The sequence below is a fragment of the Macaca fascicularis genome, chromosome 1, assembly GCF_037993035.2.
Source record: "Macaca fascicularis isolate 582-1 chromosome 1, T2T-MFA8v1.1".
Taxonomy (NCBI): domain Eukaryota; kingdom Metazoa; phylum Chordata; class Mammalia; order Primates; family Cercopithecidae; genus Macaca; species Macaca fascicularis.
In genome coordinates, this window is record NC_088375.1 from 50,654,560 (window position 1) to 50,672,177 (window position 17,618).

General features: G+C 39.6%; 2 protein-coding genes and 1 non-coding gene across 56 annotated transcripts in view; 1 reads left to right on the forward strand and 2 right to left on the reverse strand.

Moving 5' to 3' along the window:
* Positions 1-8,047, reverse strand: part of UCHL5 (ubiquitin C-terminal hydrolase L5) — a 53,361-nt gene extending 45,314 nt beyond the window's left edge. For 11 of the 50 annotated variants that reach the window (XM_045394243.2, XM_074031272.1, XM_045394237.2 and 8 more), the window contains exons 1-2: positions 7,598-8,047; positions 761-824 (exon numbers count right to left, since the gene is read on the reverse strand). In XM_045394243.2, coding sequence (XP_045250178.2) covers positions 761-824; positions 7,598-8,021 — 488 coding nt within the window. In that variant the 5' untranslated portion in view covers positions 8,022-8,047. Of the gene's footprint in view, positions 1-760; positions 825-1,722; positions 1,759-7,148; positions 7,475-7,597 lie in introns of those variants that run through there. The other 39 variants (XM_065539043.2, XM_065539044.2, XM_065539037.2 and 36 more) reach the window with 7 other exon arrangements.
* Positions 5,260-5,394, reverse strand: LOC123571266 (small nucleolar RNA U109). Its single transcript, XR_006695444.1, has one exon. It is a non-coding gene; the product is annotated as a small nucleolar RNA U109 (small nucleolar RNA).
* The window catches only part of RO60 (Ro60, Y RNA binding protein), a 30,526-nt gene continuing 20,325 nt past the window's right edge, over positions 7,418-17,618 (forward strand). The window contains exons 1-3 of one of the 5 annotated variants that reach the window (XM_074031237.1): positions 8,080-8,192; positions 8,538-8,603; positions 16,786-17,384. In XM_074031237.1, coding sequence (XP_073887338.1) covers positions 16,805-17,384 — 580 coding nt within the window. In that variant the 5' untranslated portion in view covers positions 8,080-8,192; positions 8,538-8,603; positions 16,786-16,804. Of the gene's footprint in view, positions 7,518-7,599; positions 7,740-7,845; positions 8,193-8,537; positions 8,604-9,036; positions 9,267-16,785; positions 17,385-17,618 lie in introns of those variants that run through there. The other 4 variants (XM_005540278.5, XM_045394196.3, XM_074031232.1 and 1 more) reach the window with 4 other exon arrangements.

Here is a 17,618-nt window from a genome sequence, read left to right on the forward strand (position 1 = left end):
TTTCATCTAAAGTGATTGCTCTTTTAAGGGGAGAAGAAAGGTAGGAAAAAGAAAACTACCTATCTCCTTCTTACTATTAACAACAGTTGGCATATCCCTAAGTTCCTATTTTCCCTTTTAAAAGATTATTCCTTGACCCCATTCCAAGACTCCAAGTCTCCCAGCAGTGAAAATTCTTTTAGCCCTCCATTTGCAGATACAGGGTCAATGTTTGAGGGCATGGTGGTCAGGGGTAAGGAGAAGTTAAGAGAGGTGATTCTGGTCAGAAAGACAGGGGAAGGATAAAAGCTGTTTCTGGCATCAACATTTGGAACTTTAAATATAACTTTCCCAAGAGGCAATGTGATAGTGTGTAGGCAAGTTCTGGATTATTATAAATATACATTATGTATTAAATATGCTTTAGTACACTGACCTATTGTTCTTGCTTTTTATGTTAAATGTGTTCCATGTTCTAACACTATTGATATATGACTGAATTTTGTAAAAAAAAAAAAAAAAAAAAAATCAGCCAACCAGTACTTTGTGGATATGGAACTACAGAGACTTAGGTTTGACTCCCTTGCAAGTTACGTATCAGCCTCAGGTTCTTGGTTATAAAAAGAGAATAATAATATCTATCTCACAGGATTGAACAGACTTAAAGGACATAATGTATTAAACCTAGAGTAATCCAAGTAAAATAAACAAACAAATCTGAATATCCTTTAAGTTTGCTAAAGAATATACATATTATTAACGCAACTAAAATTATACTTACTTTAATTTTTCAAAATTCTCAGGCTCTAAACTCCATATTTCTTCTACTTGGGCTCCTCGGCAACCTGAAATAATAAATTATTTTCTTCAGTAAACAGAATAATTCATTTTTTCCTTCAACATGAAATAAAATATTAACTAAAGGAAATGCAAGACATGACAAAACAAAATGGTAAAACCAACAAAGCTCACAGCCAAATCTCATTACTTCCTTTAATATATCCCAATTATTTATAGTGGGAGTATATTTATAATTTAAAGCATTTCAAGAGTTTATTTTCATTGAATTACCACTCTATGACGGTTCCTTCTCTCTCTCTCAATCTCTGGCTCCTCTATCCACTCTTTTCACTCAACTGTTCCATTTCTCCAGCTCTGTCTTTAGCCCTGTATTATTATTATTTTTTTCTTACTGTATACTTTTTTTTCTGGGAAAGTAAATAACTACCACTTAAGAGTAACTTTCAAATACATCTTTACTTCTGATCCTTATCCTGAATTCCAACTGTATATTTTCAACTACTTCAGAGTCACGTCTCCTCCTCCCCTCCCAAATGTCCTTCTAGGACAGCAGTTCTCAACTAGGGTGGTTTTGCTCCCCAGGGAACATTTGGCAATGATAGGGGTTTTTTTTTTAATTGTCATTATTTTCACTGGTGTGGGGGGTAGGGGACATGCTACTAGCATCTATTTGGTAGAGGCCAGGGATGCTGATAGATATCCTGCATTGCACAGGACAACCCCTGACAACCTTGAAAAAGAACACGATTTCTTTGAGCCTCAACTTTTGCCATGCATATATAAAACAAGGATATTTACCTGCTTCATCCAAGGTACAAAATTTTTGCGAGGTATGTAAGATTATCAAACAGTAAACACCAAGAATCATTTAATACAGACTCCCCAATAATATATATTAAATAAAAAGTTGAGGAGGGGGGAAGGTTTTAAAACGGTATTTACCAAATATCTTTTGTGTGCCAAGCATGCTACCAGGCCCTGGCAAGGACAGAAATTAATATTGTCACAATACTTAAAAAGTCACAATCTGGTAGGAGACAAGCACATGCAATGCAAAAACTATATAGTATGCATAAATTACATATGAAGCATACATAGAACATGTTCTGGAAGTTCGGAGGTAAGAGAGATTATTACTACCTGTACTGGTTACAAAAAAAAAAAAAAAAACTGTCATGGATAAATGAACTAGGTCTTTTAAAAAATGATCATATGATTTGTCATCTAAACCAGAACACTGCTCCAAAGCGAAAGGGGATGCTAACGTTAAAATGCTTTGAAATATTTATTTATTAACTAACACATCTGCATTATACCGATGGGTCTATAAAATCATTCAATTCAGAAACAAATTTCAAAAATAACTGTCTTAAAAATCAACCTGGAGCCCCAAGGAAAACGCTCGTGGAGTTCTCCCAAACTGTTGTCAATGTGTTAAATTTCACTGACTGCTAGGTATGCTATCTTCCAACAGACAGTTTTGACAATTTGTCATTCCCCTAACCTTACCGATAAATCTATCAGAAGCAGCAAGAATGGCCCCAGCTTCTGCACCTCTGCAAAAAAACACTCCCATATGTCTTCCACAACCCCACTCTCAGTCATTCCATGGTACAGATAAACTCCATTTGGCTGATGATGTGACCAAATAGGAAAAACTGGATTGACAGCACTCAGGTAGTCTCTCCTTAAACAAATACTATACCCAATTATTTTAACTAAAGTGGGAGCCCTAAATTGCAGGCACTGTTACCTTGTACCCCTAAACTTAGCTGGTACCATTTTAGGAGCCGTAACAATTGTAAGCAACACTTGCTTACAGGGGCACCATGTGCACCCCTAAACTTCTTGTGTGAAAGCCAGGCATTATCTCTCTCCTCAAAACAAGGTGAAATGTACCTTAGGAGCAGTCATAATTGAGCTTCATGTTAAGGAAACACCGTGTTGGACCCAAAAGTCATTCAAATCAGCCCTAACTCATGGGTCAGAGTTGTTATAGATGATGGAATTACTCTTCTTCCTTGCATGACAAGGTAGAGTCTGCAAAATCACTTATATATCTTGCTGTCCCGGGATTAATGCTTTGAGCCAAGAGGAAATGTCAATACAAAAATCCAAGAAAGTCATCTGGTTTTTTACTGTAAACATTATAAAGACACAAATTAAACAGATTTGGCACCAACCCTGTTGGTCAGATCATATTGAGCAGAATGGCTGAGGGAATGGCTATTTGGTGTAGAAAGAAGGCTGGATATTGTTGGAAGAATTGTCTTCCAATGGGTTTCTCCTGTTTCTGCACATCTTCTGCAAGGAATTACCAGCTTTGCTCTGGACCATCTTTTCAAGGATGTTCATACAGTAACAGAGTTGGAAGACAGAGATAGCACCTTTTTTTGAGGCAGAGGGAAGGCGGATTTGCTGCTCAGGATAATAAAGATAATGTGTCCCTAAAGGCAAAAGTTGAGCAGGTTTGCTAGCAGCTTCCTTGTAAGATTAGTTCTCTATCTCAGAGTTCCTCAGCTGTAATACAGCCTCACTACTTGTGCAGCATCTACCAGAGCCCACCTCCATCCTCATGGACTCAGAGGAAATGGGAACCAATGTCAAAATGAATCTCCTGTTGCCTACTATGCTATGAGTAATACAACCCTTATCTCTAAACCAAAAGTTGTCTGCTAGCATCTATGAAACTGGCAAGCCAACTTATTTGCTGGCAAGCAGGATAAAATCTAACACTTCATAATTCTTAATAGATGTTAGATTTTGTCAAACGCCTTTTCCATCTATTGACATAATCATATTTTTGATTTTTGATTTTTTTGGCTTATTAATATAGTACATTATATTGATTTTTAAATGTTAAACCAATCCTAAATTCCTGGTAAATTCCTGGGGTAAATCCCACTTAGTCATGATGTATTGTCCACTGAATGAAGTATTAAATTCAATTTCGTAAAATGGTTTAAAATTTGTACATTTAAGTTAATGATGGATATAGGTCTGTAATTTTCTTTTCTAGTAATATCTTTGTCTGGTTTGGTGTCAGGATAATGCTGGTCCTCAGAAAATGAATTGGGAAGCATTCCTTTCTCTCCAATTAGTTTGGAAGAGTTTGTGTAGAATTGGTATTATTTATATTATTAAATATTTGATAGAATTTACCAGTGAATCCACCTTGGCTAGAATTTCTTTGTGGGAAAATTTTAAACTACAATTTCCATTTCTTTAATAAATACAGGGCATATACTGGTTATCTATTTCTTAAGTGAACACTGGTAATTTGTGTCTTTAAAGGAATTTGTACATTTCATCTTTAAAGGAATTTGTACATTACATGTCAAATTTATTGGCATAAAATTGTTCATAATATTATTTTTAGTATCTGTAGCATCTGTAGTGCTGTCACCTCTCTCATTCCTACACTGAAATACAGGAACATTTCTTTTTTCTGATCAGTCTGGCTACAGCAATTCTATTGATCTTCCCCAAAAAACAGCTCTTAGTTTCATGTATTTTCTCCATTTTTTTTCTCTTTTCTGTTCCACTAATTTCAACTCCGATTTTTATTATTTCCTGTCATCTGCTTACTTTAGGTTTAGTGTGCTCTCGTCTTCTACTTTCTTATAATAAAATGAAAGCTGGGGTCATTGGTTTGTTGTAAGAAAAATGAATCCAGTCCCCATTACTCTATCTTGACAGTAACCAAATGTTTATAACTTCTGTTTTTATTAACAGACCATCACGGTTTGTTTTGGCACACATTTGTTATTATGTATGGACCATACCAATTAAAAGTACAGTTCTGCTCCGCCAGTTTCTTAATTTAAAGATACTACATTCCACCAAACTGTATTTACATACTTACTGCATCTACAATTTATTTCCCTTTCAATGATGGAACTTTTGAAATGAATTTATGACAGCATTCACAATACAGACATTTCATTTTTGAAAGACTCAACAGCCAAAAACTTTTTAAAATGTATAAATTGAGTGAAAAAAATGAAAATGATGGAAATAATTGGAATAAATGATTTTCTCTTTGAAGCATCCGATGGTGACATAAAACTACCATCATTTAACTTTTTGCAGGTTCTTCTGCTAATGAAGCCAATTTATTAATAGTTACTGCTTTTTCATATGTGCATGTACAGAAGATTTTATATATCATTCTTTCATGCATGATCTCCAATTTTTCTGCACATATGAAATTGAAGGAGTAAACAAACTACCTAGTACAACATTTCTGAAAGTTAACTTTAACATATTGTTAAGGTTTTGAGGGTGAAATATATGGCTAAATCTACAGACATGTGAAACTCAGTGTCTGTCCAAATCTGAATCCATTTTCTTGTCCATCAAGCCTGCTTTTCACTTGTAATTGCGTTTCACCAGCCCCCAGGCTAGAAACCAGGGAGTTATTTTTGCCTCTTTTTTCCCCCAACGTCTACTAAGCAGTCCTTTTGATTTTTTTTTCTCTCATGTAGGAGTAATATACTACCACTCAACCTCTACTGTAAGGTTGGCAGCCCTGAGAACTCCTTTTTTAATTTAGCATGTTATGGATGTATTTCTGCTCCCAAAGGAATAAAGAGCAGACATTTCCACATGCAACTGCTGATTTAAATATAGTAAACTTATGGAATCTAACTCCTCCTTCCTAACCCACTAGTTTAGCCAGTCATCTCGGACTCCAACCATTTTAAGAGATGTCTAGCTTCCCTCACTTTATTCCAACCTGTCCTGCACACTTACAAGCACAATAAACCTTAATTATGAATGTCATTTCAGCATTAAAATATATTTGATAGGTAAATTCCCAGTCACTACAGGGTAATTCAACCTATACAACATGGGATACAATCTGGCCTCGGTTTATCTTTTTAGTTTCAGATGCAAATAAATATTCCTCCAGTCTGTTACATTACGTTCTAGTCACTTTGCTAGCTGTTCGCTAAGCCATATACTTTAACATCACTACTGTTTATGTTTTTCCTTCTGCCTGTGCTCCTCCACGACCTGTGTACTTTATAACATTTTGTACATACTCTAATACAGCAATTAACACACCATATTATAGTCTATCAATTCTTCAAAACAGCAGTTATGGTTTATTCACACGGAAATTTTCCAATCCTTGGCTGGGCGCAGAGGCTCACGCCTGTAATCTCAGCACTTTGGGAGGCCGAGTCGGGTGGATCACGAGGTCAGGAGCTCGAGACCAGCGTGGCCAGCATGGTGAAACCCTGTCTCTACTAAAAATAGAAAAAAATTACTCGGCCTGGTGGCGCGTGCCTGTAATCCCAGCTACTCGGGAGGCTGAGGTAGAAAAATCGCTTGACCCGGAGAGACGGAGTTTGCAGTGAGCCAAGATCGCGCCACTGCACTCCAGCCTGGGCGACAGAGCGAGACTCTGTCTCAAAAAAAAAGAAAAGAAAAGAAAATTTCCCAATCCTTACCACTGTGCCTGAGATACAGATGAACAACATATGCTTGATAAATGACATTCCAAATATTAAGCTATGTACAATAGGCAGTATCTCCATCAACGTTTGTTATCCCGCGTGAAAGTTTTAACATCGTAGAATCAATAATACTTGGGAAATGTAACAGATAAAAACGTACTGTCCAAAGAAGAGACTAAAGATAAACAGGGAAGGATAAAAAGTCAAATGTGCTGATTATTTAGGACGGAAGGCACTAAACACAGCCAGAGAGAAACTGTGAGGAAAGCATGTGGCCTCTAGTCTAGAACACTAGCTCAAGAAAACTCACTTCACCGGAAGACAGAAATGAGCAGAGAGCGGAACCAGTGAAGTGGCCTTTCAGGCCCACGCAGTCGGCATGTGTGGACGTCCCGAAGAGCTATTCACACATTCAGGGCGTTCTGCTTTGAGTAACCAGAATCTCGAGTTCCTGGGCGGCTTAGGCCGCAGACACCTCACCCTTGAGAAGGCACACCCTAGGGTGGCTCCTGCAGGACTAATGGCCTGAGCAATGCACTTGACCACACCAGCCCGGGATAAGGTGCGCGCCGCAGAGAAGGGGCAGTGGAAAGGACAGTATGTGCTTTAAGAGCTTGGGGAGCGAGGGTCCTCAAGTCAATTACAGGATTTGGGTGCCAGGTCCTGAGGATATAGCAGGCACAAGACAGACACGATCCTTGCCCTCGTGGTGTGGCTCTTCAAATTACTGTGGAAACGCGACTGTCTCGAGAGCAGAAAACCTACATTTCCCCCACCCGGACTCCAGGTTCCTGAAGTCACCTCTCCAGATGCGGGGCGGCGGTGGCCGCAGGGAACCACTCCATGCCCAGCTTGGGCCTCCTCCCGTGACCCCAGGCCCAGGACGGTCCCCTAGGTTCTCACCGAATCCTTTAATGAGCTCGGTGAAGACCCCGGGGTCGCTTTCCATGAGGCACCACTCCCCGGCATTGCCCGTCATGGCCCCGGCCACACACCGCCCCGATCCACCTCTCGCTCTCGGCCGCCCCCCGCACCAGCTGCCGCCAGCCACAGATCTCAGCAAACCCGCCGCCGAGCTCGTCCACCACACGTCACCCCGCCTACTTCCCGACAGCCTCCGGGCGCCGTCACCTGCAGCGCGACGGAGCGCGCGAGGACGCTCTAGCCACCCTAGAGACATCGAAACTCTTCCCAGGCCGTGCAGCACCGGTAGCGGATTCGGAAGGGCTGGGGCCTGAGAAGAAAGGGCGGAGATTCAGAGCGCCGAAGGAGGTAACATCCGGGATCCTCGCCCCAATGGGGCGGAGGCGGGGCAAAAGAAGAGGGGCGGGACTCGTTCCCGGGAACCGAACCTGGAATTCCCCGGCGGCAGTGGGGCTGTTGCTGTCGCTGTCGCTGCCTATCGGTCTGCCGTCTCTTGTCGTTTCCCAGCGCTGCGCAGGACTTCTCCTGGCGGCGCTGCGGGTCCAGGTGGGGGTCGGCTGCCAGGCACAGGTGAGGACATTGCGGGAAGCCGACTGGGAGCCTTTTGTGCTGTGTGAGCGGCCCCAGGGACGCGCAAAGTCTGACCAGTCCTCCATGTCTCTCACCCTCATCCCAGGGGCTGAGGCTGGGCAAACGCCGCGAAACTATCGCTCTTCGCCGCCTCGCTTCCGCGCCTGCCCACCCTGGGAAACGGAACCAGCATCGCGGTAGGGACATCCTCGCTAGGCCTGCCCGGACCATTCCTGAGGGTGGGCCCTTTCCGAAGCCGGGACCGCTCCTGCTTGTCGGCATCGCTCCCCGCAGGCCGACGTCGAGAGGGCCTGCTTTACTCCTCCTCTTTCTCCTCCTCCCGCGGCTTCTGCGCGGAGAGGCGTCGCCCGGGATCTGGGTTTTGGAAGAAGGATCTTTGTGGGAAGACAAGGCGAATTTATCATAGAGGGAATAACGAGGGAGAGGAGAAAGGTCTGTCCTACAGTCCATGGGGCTGCTAGACTGGTGGAAGGGGATGCGATGCGTCAAGGGAAAATTAGGTTGAAAACAAATGTCGTGTATTAATCTAAAAACATTTGGAATGGTTCTAAAACTGGATGATGAGTTAAAACCCAATATTTACTAAATTGCCCTCATTCAACAGGCTCTCCCAGAATACTGTAGTGTTAAGATTGAAGTTTTTAAGAGTGTATTTGTTAAAGGCTTTAAGTTGCATATTCCTTAAAAGCTGCATATTCCAAGAAAGACCCTTGGCTTCCAAGGAAAAAACAAAAAAGTTTTAGTGGATAAAACTCTGACTCCTTCCTTCTCAAATAGGTGACCTGTGCCATGGAGTTAGGGAGCCTTGTGCTACGGATTATGTGAAGCCTCGAAATAAACATGGTAAATTTTATGAGGGAAGCAACAGAGCAGCTTTTGTATTAAAAGAAGCCTGAGTACTTTATGGGGTAGAAGCCAAAATTTGTATGAAGTGTTGGTTTAAAAAAAATTTTTTTGTAACTTTCTTGAAGTTTATCTCCGAAAACTCTGCCCTCAACTTGGAGAGTGGGGGGATTCTGTTCAGTGTATTTCCTTGAGATACTTAATTGGAAAGGTTTAAGAGGCACAAGAGTCCAGAATGATTGGCATCAGAGCCCGAAGTAGTTTGTGGTATTTTTTTAAATCTGTAATATTGCTGTGAACTTGAAACTGTTTTCTGTGCAGAATGCATCAAAACTAAAATTTATTTGATACCCAACTTAATTAACATGGTACCTATTGTAGACCAAACTGAAAATTTAGCCTTTGGCACAATCTAGAAGTAAGCAGAGGAGGGGGTTAAAATGTCTTTCATTATGTTAATATTTGATCCTGAGAGTTTCCATAAAAAGCCAGATTTCTGGATCTTTGAGAAAAATGAGATCTGGCAACTACTAGTTCCATACCACGTGGCAACCGGTTAGCAGCTCCCCTCAGACTAGCATGCTGTCATTTTTGCCACAGTTCCTTCCTCATCAGTTTTTATAGCATCACATTGATCAGTGGATTCAAATACCTGTATCATGGGTAAGCAAACCTCTATCATGGGCCCATTTTTGTAGTATTGTTTCTTTACATTTGTCGTGCACTCTCATAGATTGACAAATCTTTGACTTAATTTAAAAAGGAATAATCTGCAAATGTCTTTGACTTCTTGAGATGAAAGGCAGCATTTTCAAATTATCAAGAGACTTTGGAAAGATGTTGAGATGTGTAAATTCAAGAAAAATGTAGGATTCCTTGGAAATAACATATTAGTACTGATAGAAGATACTGTACATGCTGTAGTTCTGATGATTGTGAAACAAGTGCTATTATATAATGTGTTATTAGCATTTCCTGATTTTGCATTCTAAATTAAATTTTAAAAGTAGAGAAATGAACAATGCATAAAATATCCACAACCAATTTAAAATGTGGCCATGCTTGGCCGGGCGCGGTGGCTCACACCTGTAATCCCAGCACTTTGGGAGGCCCAGGCAGCTGGATCACGAGGTCAGGAGTTCAAGACCAGCCTGGCCAACATGGTGAAACCCTGCCTCTACTAAACATACAAAAAATTAGCCGGGCACCGTGGCAGGTGCCTGTAATCCCAGCTATTGGGAGGCTGAGGCAGGAGAATCGCTTGAACTTGTAGGGCGGCGGTTACAGTGAGCCAAGATTGCGCCACTGCACATCAGCCTGGGCGACAGAGTGAGACTCTGTCTCAAAAAAACAAAAAAGAAAAATGTGGCCATGCTTTTAATATTATGGCATTGTAATATTTAACTTCTCAAGAATTTAATTTATAGAGATTTAATACATTAGTTGTATGGTGTGTTTTAAGAGCACTAGATAGATAGGTCAGGCCCATCCAAAGAATTAACTATATTTTTTTTGTTGTTAATCTGGATTTACAACACTTGATTATCCAGGAATGGATTAACTGATGACCAGGTTCTGACCTCACTCACTGCCCAATTGCCTTCTAAACCACTGATAATGGAGCTTAAGCTTTGAGGCAGGAGATGATGGCAGTTGGAGAAAGAAGAAATTAAGTTGCTATGTATGTCTGTGTGTATCTCAAATTGCTTTTAAAAGTCAAATATAAAAATTGTAAGGCTAAATATAATTTTCGTGTAATCAATTGTATTGGTGCTCTCCATTATGATATAGATAATAGCAGGGTTATTTAAGTGCTTGTTTATTTAAATAACTTTCCAAATATATTTCACCTGGCCAGTTTTTGTGTTTTTAATAATAGATTTTTAGAATATAATTCACATATCATGAAGTTTACCATTTTAAAGTATCCAGTGCATTGGTTTCTAGTATATTCACAGAGTTGTGCAGTCATCACCACTAATTTCAGAACATTTTCATCACCCAAAAAGAAATCTATCCATTAGCAGTCACTTCCCAGTGTTCCTTCTCCGTGGCCTCTGACAACCTTAGATTAATGTACTTTTTATTTCTATGAATTTACCTACTCAGGAAAATTCATATAAATGGAATTGTAATACAATATGTGGCCTCTCGTGACTGGCTTCTTTCACCTGACATAATGTTTTCAACGTTTGTTTACATTGTGTCATGTATCAGTACTTCATCCCTTTTTATTGTCTAATAATAGTCCATTGTGTGGATGTACCATATTTTTTCATCCCTTCATCAGTTGATGGACATTTGGGTTGCTTCTACTTTTTGACTGTTGTGAATAATGTTGATAAAAACATCTGTGTACAACTTTTGGTATAGATACATGTATTCCTTTTTCTTAGGTGTGTGGTGGAATTCCTGGGTCATATGCTAACTATATTTAACCTTTTGAGAAACTGCCAGACTGTTTCCCAAAGTGGCTGTGTTATTTTACATTCCCACCAGCAGTATATGAGCGTTTCATTTTCTCTAAATCCTCACCAACACTTATTATTATTGTTTTGATTATAGCCATCCTAGTGGTTGTGAAGTGGTATCTTATTGTGGTTTTGATTTGCATTTCCCTGATAACTAATGATGTTTATCGTCTTTTTATGTGTTTACTGGCCATTGGATAATCTTCTTTGGGAAAACACCTTTTCAGATTCTTTACCCATTTGTATGTCTTTGGAGTAATATTCACATATTTTGCCTATTTTTACTTGGGTTATTTATCATTTTATTAAGTTGTAAGTGTTCTTAGTATATTCTAGATACAAGTCCCTTATCGTATGTATGATTTGCAAATATTTTCTCTATTCTTGGATTGTCTTTTCACTTTCTTGATGGTGTTCTTGGAAATACAAGTTTTACATTTTGATAAAGTCCAGTTTATTTTTTTATTTTGTCACTTTTGCCTTTGGTGTCTACATTCCAACACTAATTCTGTAACACCAGCTGGGTGCCCCCCACTTCCGTTTAGTTCTGACACTAGCTACCCAGGGTTGGCATCAGATCCCACAAATTAAAGGACAAGGTCCCCACTAAGAATGCCGTTAATTTGGATGCCAGCTGTAAATGGGGTCCCCAGGCTACTCACACTTCTGCCCTGTGGATTACAATTTCAAGACTCCCCATAATCCCCTCAAGGCTGATAATTCACTAGAATGAGTCACATAACTCACTGAAAGTGCTTTACTTGCAATTACAAGTTCCTGATACAACTCAGGAATAGCCAAACAGAAAGTAGACACATATGGCAAGGTTTAGGGCAAGGAAAGGATGCAGAACTTCCATGCCATCCTTGTGAAATGTGGGCACATCACTTTCCCAGCACATCAGTTTTTGTTCACCAAGGATGCTCCACTGAGTATTGATGAACAGAGTTTTTATGAGATTTCGTCACATGGGCATGATTGATTAAATCATTAGCTGCGTGACTGAACTCGATCTCAAGTCCTCTTCCTTTCCTAGAAAGTTGGCCTGACCAGTTTATTCCTCTAAACATATGGTTGGTCTTTCTAGTGACTAGCCCCCATCCTGAAGCTACCTAGGGGCCCATGTTGCCTCATTAATGTAACAAAGACACTCCTGTTTCTCAGGAAATACCAAGGGTTTTTGAAACTTTCTGCTGGGTATTATGTACAAAGACCAGATACTCTCTCTTATAAGATGCCACAGTATCATATCACTTTGCCAAATTTTGAGTTTATTTGTGTATCACACTCAGTGACAAGAAGGAGAGTAGCTTGGGACATGTTACTCTCTTTTCTGTCTTTTAAAATATGAATATGACCCTGGTAAATTTATACAATAAAGTAGAAAGGTGTCCTGGCTGCTAATAATGTTATCTGTTCCACTGTTTTATGTTGCACTCTGGAAAGTACAGTCGCAGAAGCATAGGAAAAGCTAAGCATTTTCTGCTGCAGAAAAACTGAAAGAGTATGTCCTTAGGGTTGTCATTTATATCATAATATGCAAAAGGAAGAGTCTGTGAATAAATAACTTGATTTCTTCTAATAGGGATTATAAGGATTACACTTAGAGATTACCTCTTAGACATCCTTTATAGATTTAGAAGTTCATTTTGCTGCTTGCTCTAGAAAAGTACTTGAATACCTAGTATTAAATATATTAGAAAAATGGAAATATTGTTCTTAGATGACATTTTTACTCAGCATTCACTACTTTTCTTTAAAACTTTGTTTTTTCTTGATTATATTCTTCACTACCTGCATATAGTACATTTATCATTCTGATTACAGAGTTTATCTTAAAGACTTGTATTATATATTGAATTACACATACTGAGGCTTTTATTCTCAAAATGTGTTATGGGAAAGAGAAACCAATTGTGCATGATTATTTGGGAAATGATTCAGAAAGTCAACTTTAATGATATTTGGCTTTAAGTATGTATTACTAATTACATAAAAGCAATACAAAAGAGGAGACAAAAATGATAAGATTTGGTTTCTACTCTCAAGGGAACCAATAATGTAGCTACATGTGGTCACAATGAATAATACAAAGAAAAGAATTTGAAGGGGAAGGGAATTTTGAGGTTTGGTTTGGGACCTTTTAAATCCCACCAGTTGGTCCTTGGTGCAGGAAAGCAGGTGTAGTAGAATTATCTGATATTAGATGTCATTTCAGTGTTACTCATCTAACAAATATAACTAATAAGTAGAAGTAGACAGGTTGAAGTGCCACCAGAGACTGTTTTTATGAAAGCTAAGGGAGAGACTAGCAGAGTCTATGCAATGTGAAGATCAGAAAAACATAGCATTTTCTACTGGAATTGGCAATTAAGGTATCAGTCTTTGTGAAGCATGTTAGTCTTCTTAAAGTGTTTTGGATCGAAAGGTAGAGATAAAAGCTAAATTGAAAAGAGGATAATAATAATTAGAAGAAGAGGCATCCACTACACCAGGAGTTCCAGCCTATGCTGTATTCAGTAACTACAAATTTGTCCCTAATGACTAATATGATCATTACATCTCTGATACCACCTGAGACCCAGGCTTCCACTAACATAAGCAAATTTGTACTAGAATCTTATTTGGAATATTGACACTAATATTCCCAACACAATTCAGATCACTGTACCCCTCAGTCACAGTCACATTCACAATGTGAGGTTCTCCATTCTTCCATGCACTTATCCCCCTACACCACTATGTGTTCCCCTCTCTGAGACCCAGTCTTTCATTCCTCCCATCTCTACCAAATTTCTCCACATACCATTTGGCATTCTACATCTCCTGTCAGAGGGGAATGTCTTCAATTTCCTTATCCCTCACTCCCTCAAATCTCTCTTTACGTAGACTCTTCACCCTTAAAAGATAAAGGAAGTATCTCTTTTGCTGTTAGTAGGCCAGTCTCAACCTGGATGCTCTAAGCTCATTCTGTCTCATTTCTTTCAGGAATCTAATTCCTTCAGTTATCCCCCTTCTCTACTGTATCTTCACCTCTCCAAATTGAATCTTTCAATCTTAGCATCTTCCCGTTGAAAAAGGTAAAAAGATTTTTCCTCTAAGTCCCATCCTCTCTCTTACTTTCATTCATAGTTTTTGTGTCTACAAAGAGTAGTCTAGCTGTGAAGTTTCCTCACTGCATATCTTCCTGATCTCACTGTAATCAAGCTACTTCTTGTACCACTCTACTGCAGTTACTCTCACTAGTCACTCCTACTTGGTAAATCCAAGATCATTTTCTAGCCTTTTATTTACTTTTCCTCTGACCATTTGAAATTATCAACCATTCACTCCTTGAAGTTCTCTTCCTCGTGGTCCATTAGTTTTCTTCAACTCTGCACCTCCTTTTCTGCCTCTTTAAAAAGCCCTTCTCTCATTAGCTCTTAGTTGTTAATATTCACCAAGATTTTATCCTTAGCCTTCCTCGTAATATATAAACATGTTCAAGTAAGGATGGTCTTCAAAACAAAACTTCTTAATTACCTTGTGTTCCTCTTTAAGTTATGGCCATATCTGTCAACATGTCTGTATGGCTCTACAGGATGCTTAGACAGTTTCTTTTCTAGAATATAAAGACAGATCAGGATTTCAGAAACCTCTTCCTGGAGCGCCTTCCCTAAACTTTATCAGTTTTTTAGTTTGCCTTCTCTCCTCAAATCTTTCTGGATTATTTAGACAGTATTATTTTATACTCCCTTGCTCACTCATAATACTTTTCTACTACAGCACTTAATTACAGTTTGCATTGTGATTCTATCTCCACAAATGAGTGTATTTCCCTGCGATAAAGAGAACAATTTTTTTTTTCAGTTTCTTTAATGGCGGAGAAATTGCCTTCATGTCTCACACATAGTATCTATTCAGTAAATGCTGGTTGAAGTTTTTGTTGGTTGTGCTGTTTTGTTTGCCATGGACAGAAGCCCAGTGCACCGAAATAACATGACAGATTGAAAGACCTCCATAAACAGTGATACTGTACTAAGAATAGTGGTGGACTGATGATGAAGTGACAATTGTTGGTCCTCCACTAGAAGGATAAAGAGGGATATTGTTTCCAGATAGCTAGTTCTAGGAGTTTTAGAGCTAATGGAAGGAGTAGAGTGAGGGTAGTTACAGATGACATAAAACAATAAACCTAAAAATGGCTTAAACAGTAAGATACATTTATGACATAATAGGAAATGTATAAGCAGGGCAGTTTCAGGTAACCCAATATCAAGGACCTAGGTACTTTCTGTTTTTTTCTATTCTGCCATCTTTATATATTGGTGTGCCATTTTAAGCTGGCTTATCTCAAGGTCTCAAGATGGTTGTTACCACTCCAGGCATGACTTGCAAATGAAAATTTCAGAAGGCAGAAAAGGGAACATTTCTTTTTAAGAGCCTGAGCCCCCTTTTGAGAATGAAGAAAACCTCAAAAGTGTTCTCAGCTGATTTACCATGTCGTACTGGCCAGAGTCATGACACATGCCCAACTCCCTATACCAGTCATGCGGCAAGGAGAGCACCATGATTATTGGGCCTGGGTCGAGCAGCAGCAGCAGCAGCATCACCTGAGACTTGTGATAAGTATACATGCTTAGGCCTCACTGGAGACCTACTAAATTATGAAAGAAACTCAGGGCAGTGCCTGGGAGGGCTGACCCAGCAATCTGTGTTTCAGTTAGAACTTCTAGTAATTTTGATGTACACTGAGTTTGAGAACCACTGGCTTAGAGCAATAAAGATCCATCCCTTGGGGCTAGGGAAAGGCCTAGCCTCCTTTGAAGGATATGAGGCCAACAAGAGGAGAAGAGAGAAGGGGGAAGAATGAATGTTAGATCGGCAACCAAAAATGTTTACACAATCCTTCAAGGAGTACGATCTTTCTTAGTACCCACTACTATTGCTTCCCTCCCTTCTTTTATTCTCTGTGTGGGCCTCAAGACGCCATACTGACCTGCCTGCTTAATCTCTGAAGCAGCACACTGTATCTCAAAAAGGTGACTCCTCAGTTGCTTCTGATTATCACACCACTGTGGCTATAATCTTGTTTATTTGCTGTGAAGGGCTTTCAGTTTCTTTAGGTTATAAAAATAGGAATATAAAACAAAAACATTTTAAAAACTTAAGATACCAGCCGGGCACGGTGGCTCAAGCCTGTAATCCCAGCACTTTGGGAGGCCGAGACGGGCGGATCACAAGGTCAGGAGATCGAGACCATCCTGGCTAACACGGTGAAACTGCGTCTCTACTAAAAAAAATACAAAAAACTAGCCGGGCGAGGTGGTGGGCGCCTGTAGTCCCAGCTACTCGGGAGGCTGAGGCAGGAGAATGGCGTGAACCCAGGAGGCGGAGCTTATAGTGAGCCGAGATCCAGCCACTGCACTCCAGCCTGGGTGACAGAGCGAGACTCTGTCTCAAGAAAAAAACGAAAAAAACAAAAACAAAAAACTTAAGATATTACCAGTAGTCATTTCAAAATATTCAGATATGGTTTTTTTCTTTCATTTTCTGCCTTTCCTGATTTTTCTTCGGGACATTTATATTGATTTTGTACTAAAGGAAAAACTATCGAACTTAAAAGATGTTGTTAAAAGAGTTAATAACATTTCAGTAAACCTACATTTTGTTTTCCTTTCTTAATTTTATTGTGCCCATCTAGTTGTAATAACATTTTGCCTTTTTGATAGGTTTCCTAAAGACAAAAAAATGGAGGAATCCGTAAACCAAATGCAGCCATTGAATGAGAAGCAGATAGCCAATTCTCAGGATGGATATGTATGGCAAGTCACTGACATGAATCGACTACACCGGTTCTTATGTTTCGGTTCTGAAGGTGGGACTTATTATATCAAAGAACAGAAGTTGGGCCTTGAAAATGCTGAAGCTTTAATTAGATTGATTGAAGATGGCAGAGGATGTGAAGTGATACAAGAAATAAAGTTATTTAGTCAAGAAGGCAGAACCACAAAGCAAGAGCCTATGCTCTTTGCACTTGCCATTTGTTCCCAGTGCTCCGACATAAGCACAAAACAAGCAGCATTTAAAGCTGTTTCTGAAGTTTGCCGCATTCCTACCCATCTCTTTACTTTTATCCAGTTTAAGAAAGATCTGAAGGAAAGCATGAAATGTGGCATGTGGGGTCGTGCCCTCCGGAAGGCTATCGCGGACTGGTACAATGAGAAAGGTGGCATGGCCCTTGCTCTGGCAGTTACAAAATATAAACAGAGAAATGGCTGGTCTCACAAAGATCTATTAAGATTGTCACATCTTAAACCTTCCAGTGAAGGTAAGCATAAGATCTTCATTGGGAACAAGGGTGGATAAGGGATATCCAATAAATAGCAAATTTTTATTTAACATAAGACAAGTGTGTAATATTTTCTAGAAATAGCCTTTCTTTCTCAAAACATGCATTAATTCAAATATGTTTAATGCCTTCCTGGGATTACACACCTACCACAGGCAATCCAGACATTAATAATCAAGAATCAAATGATGGGTTTATAGATTAATAATCTGA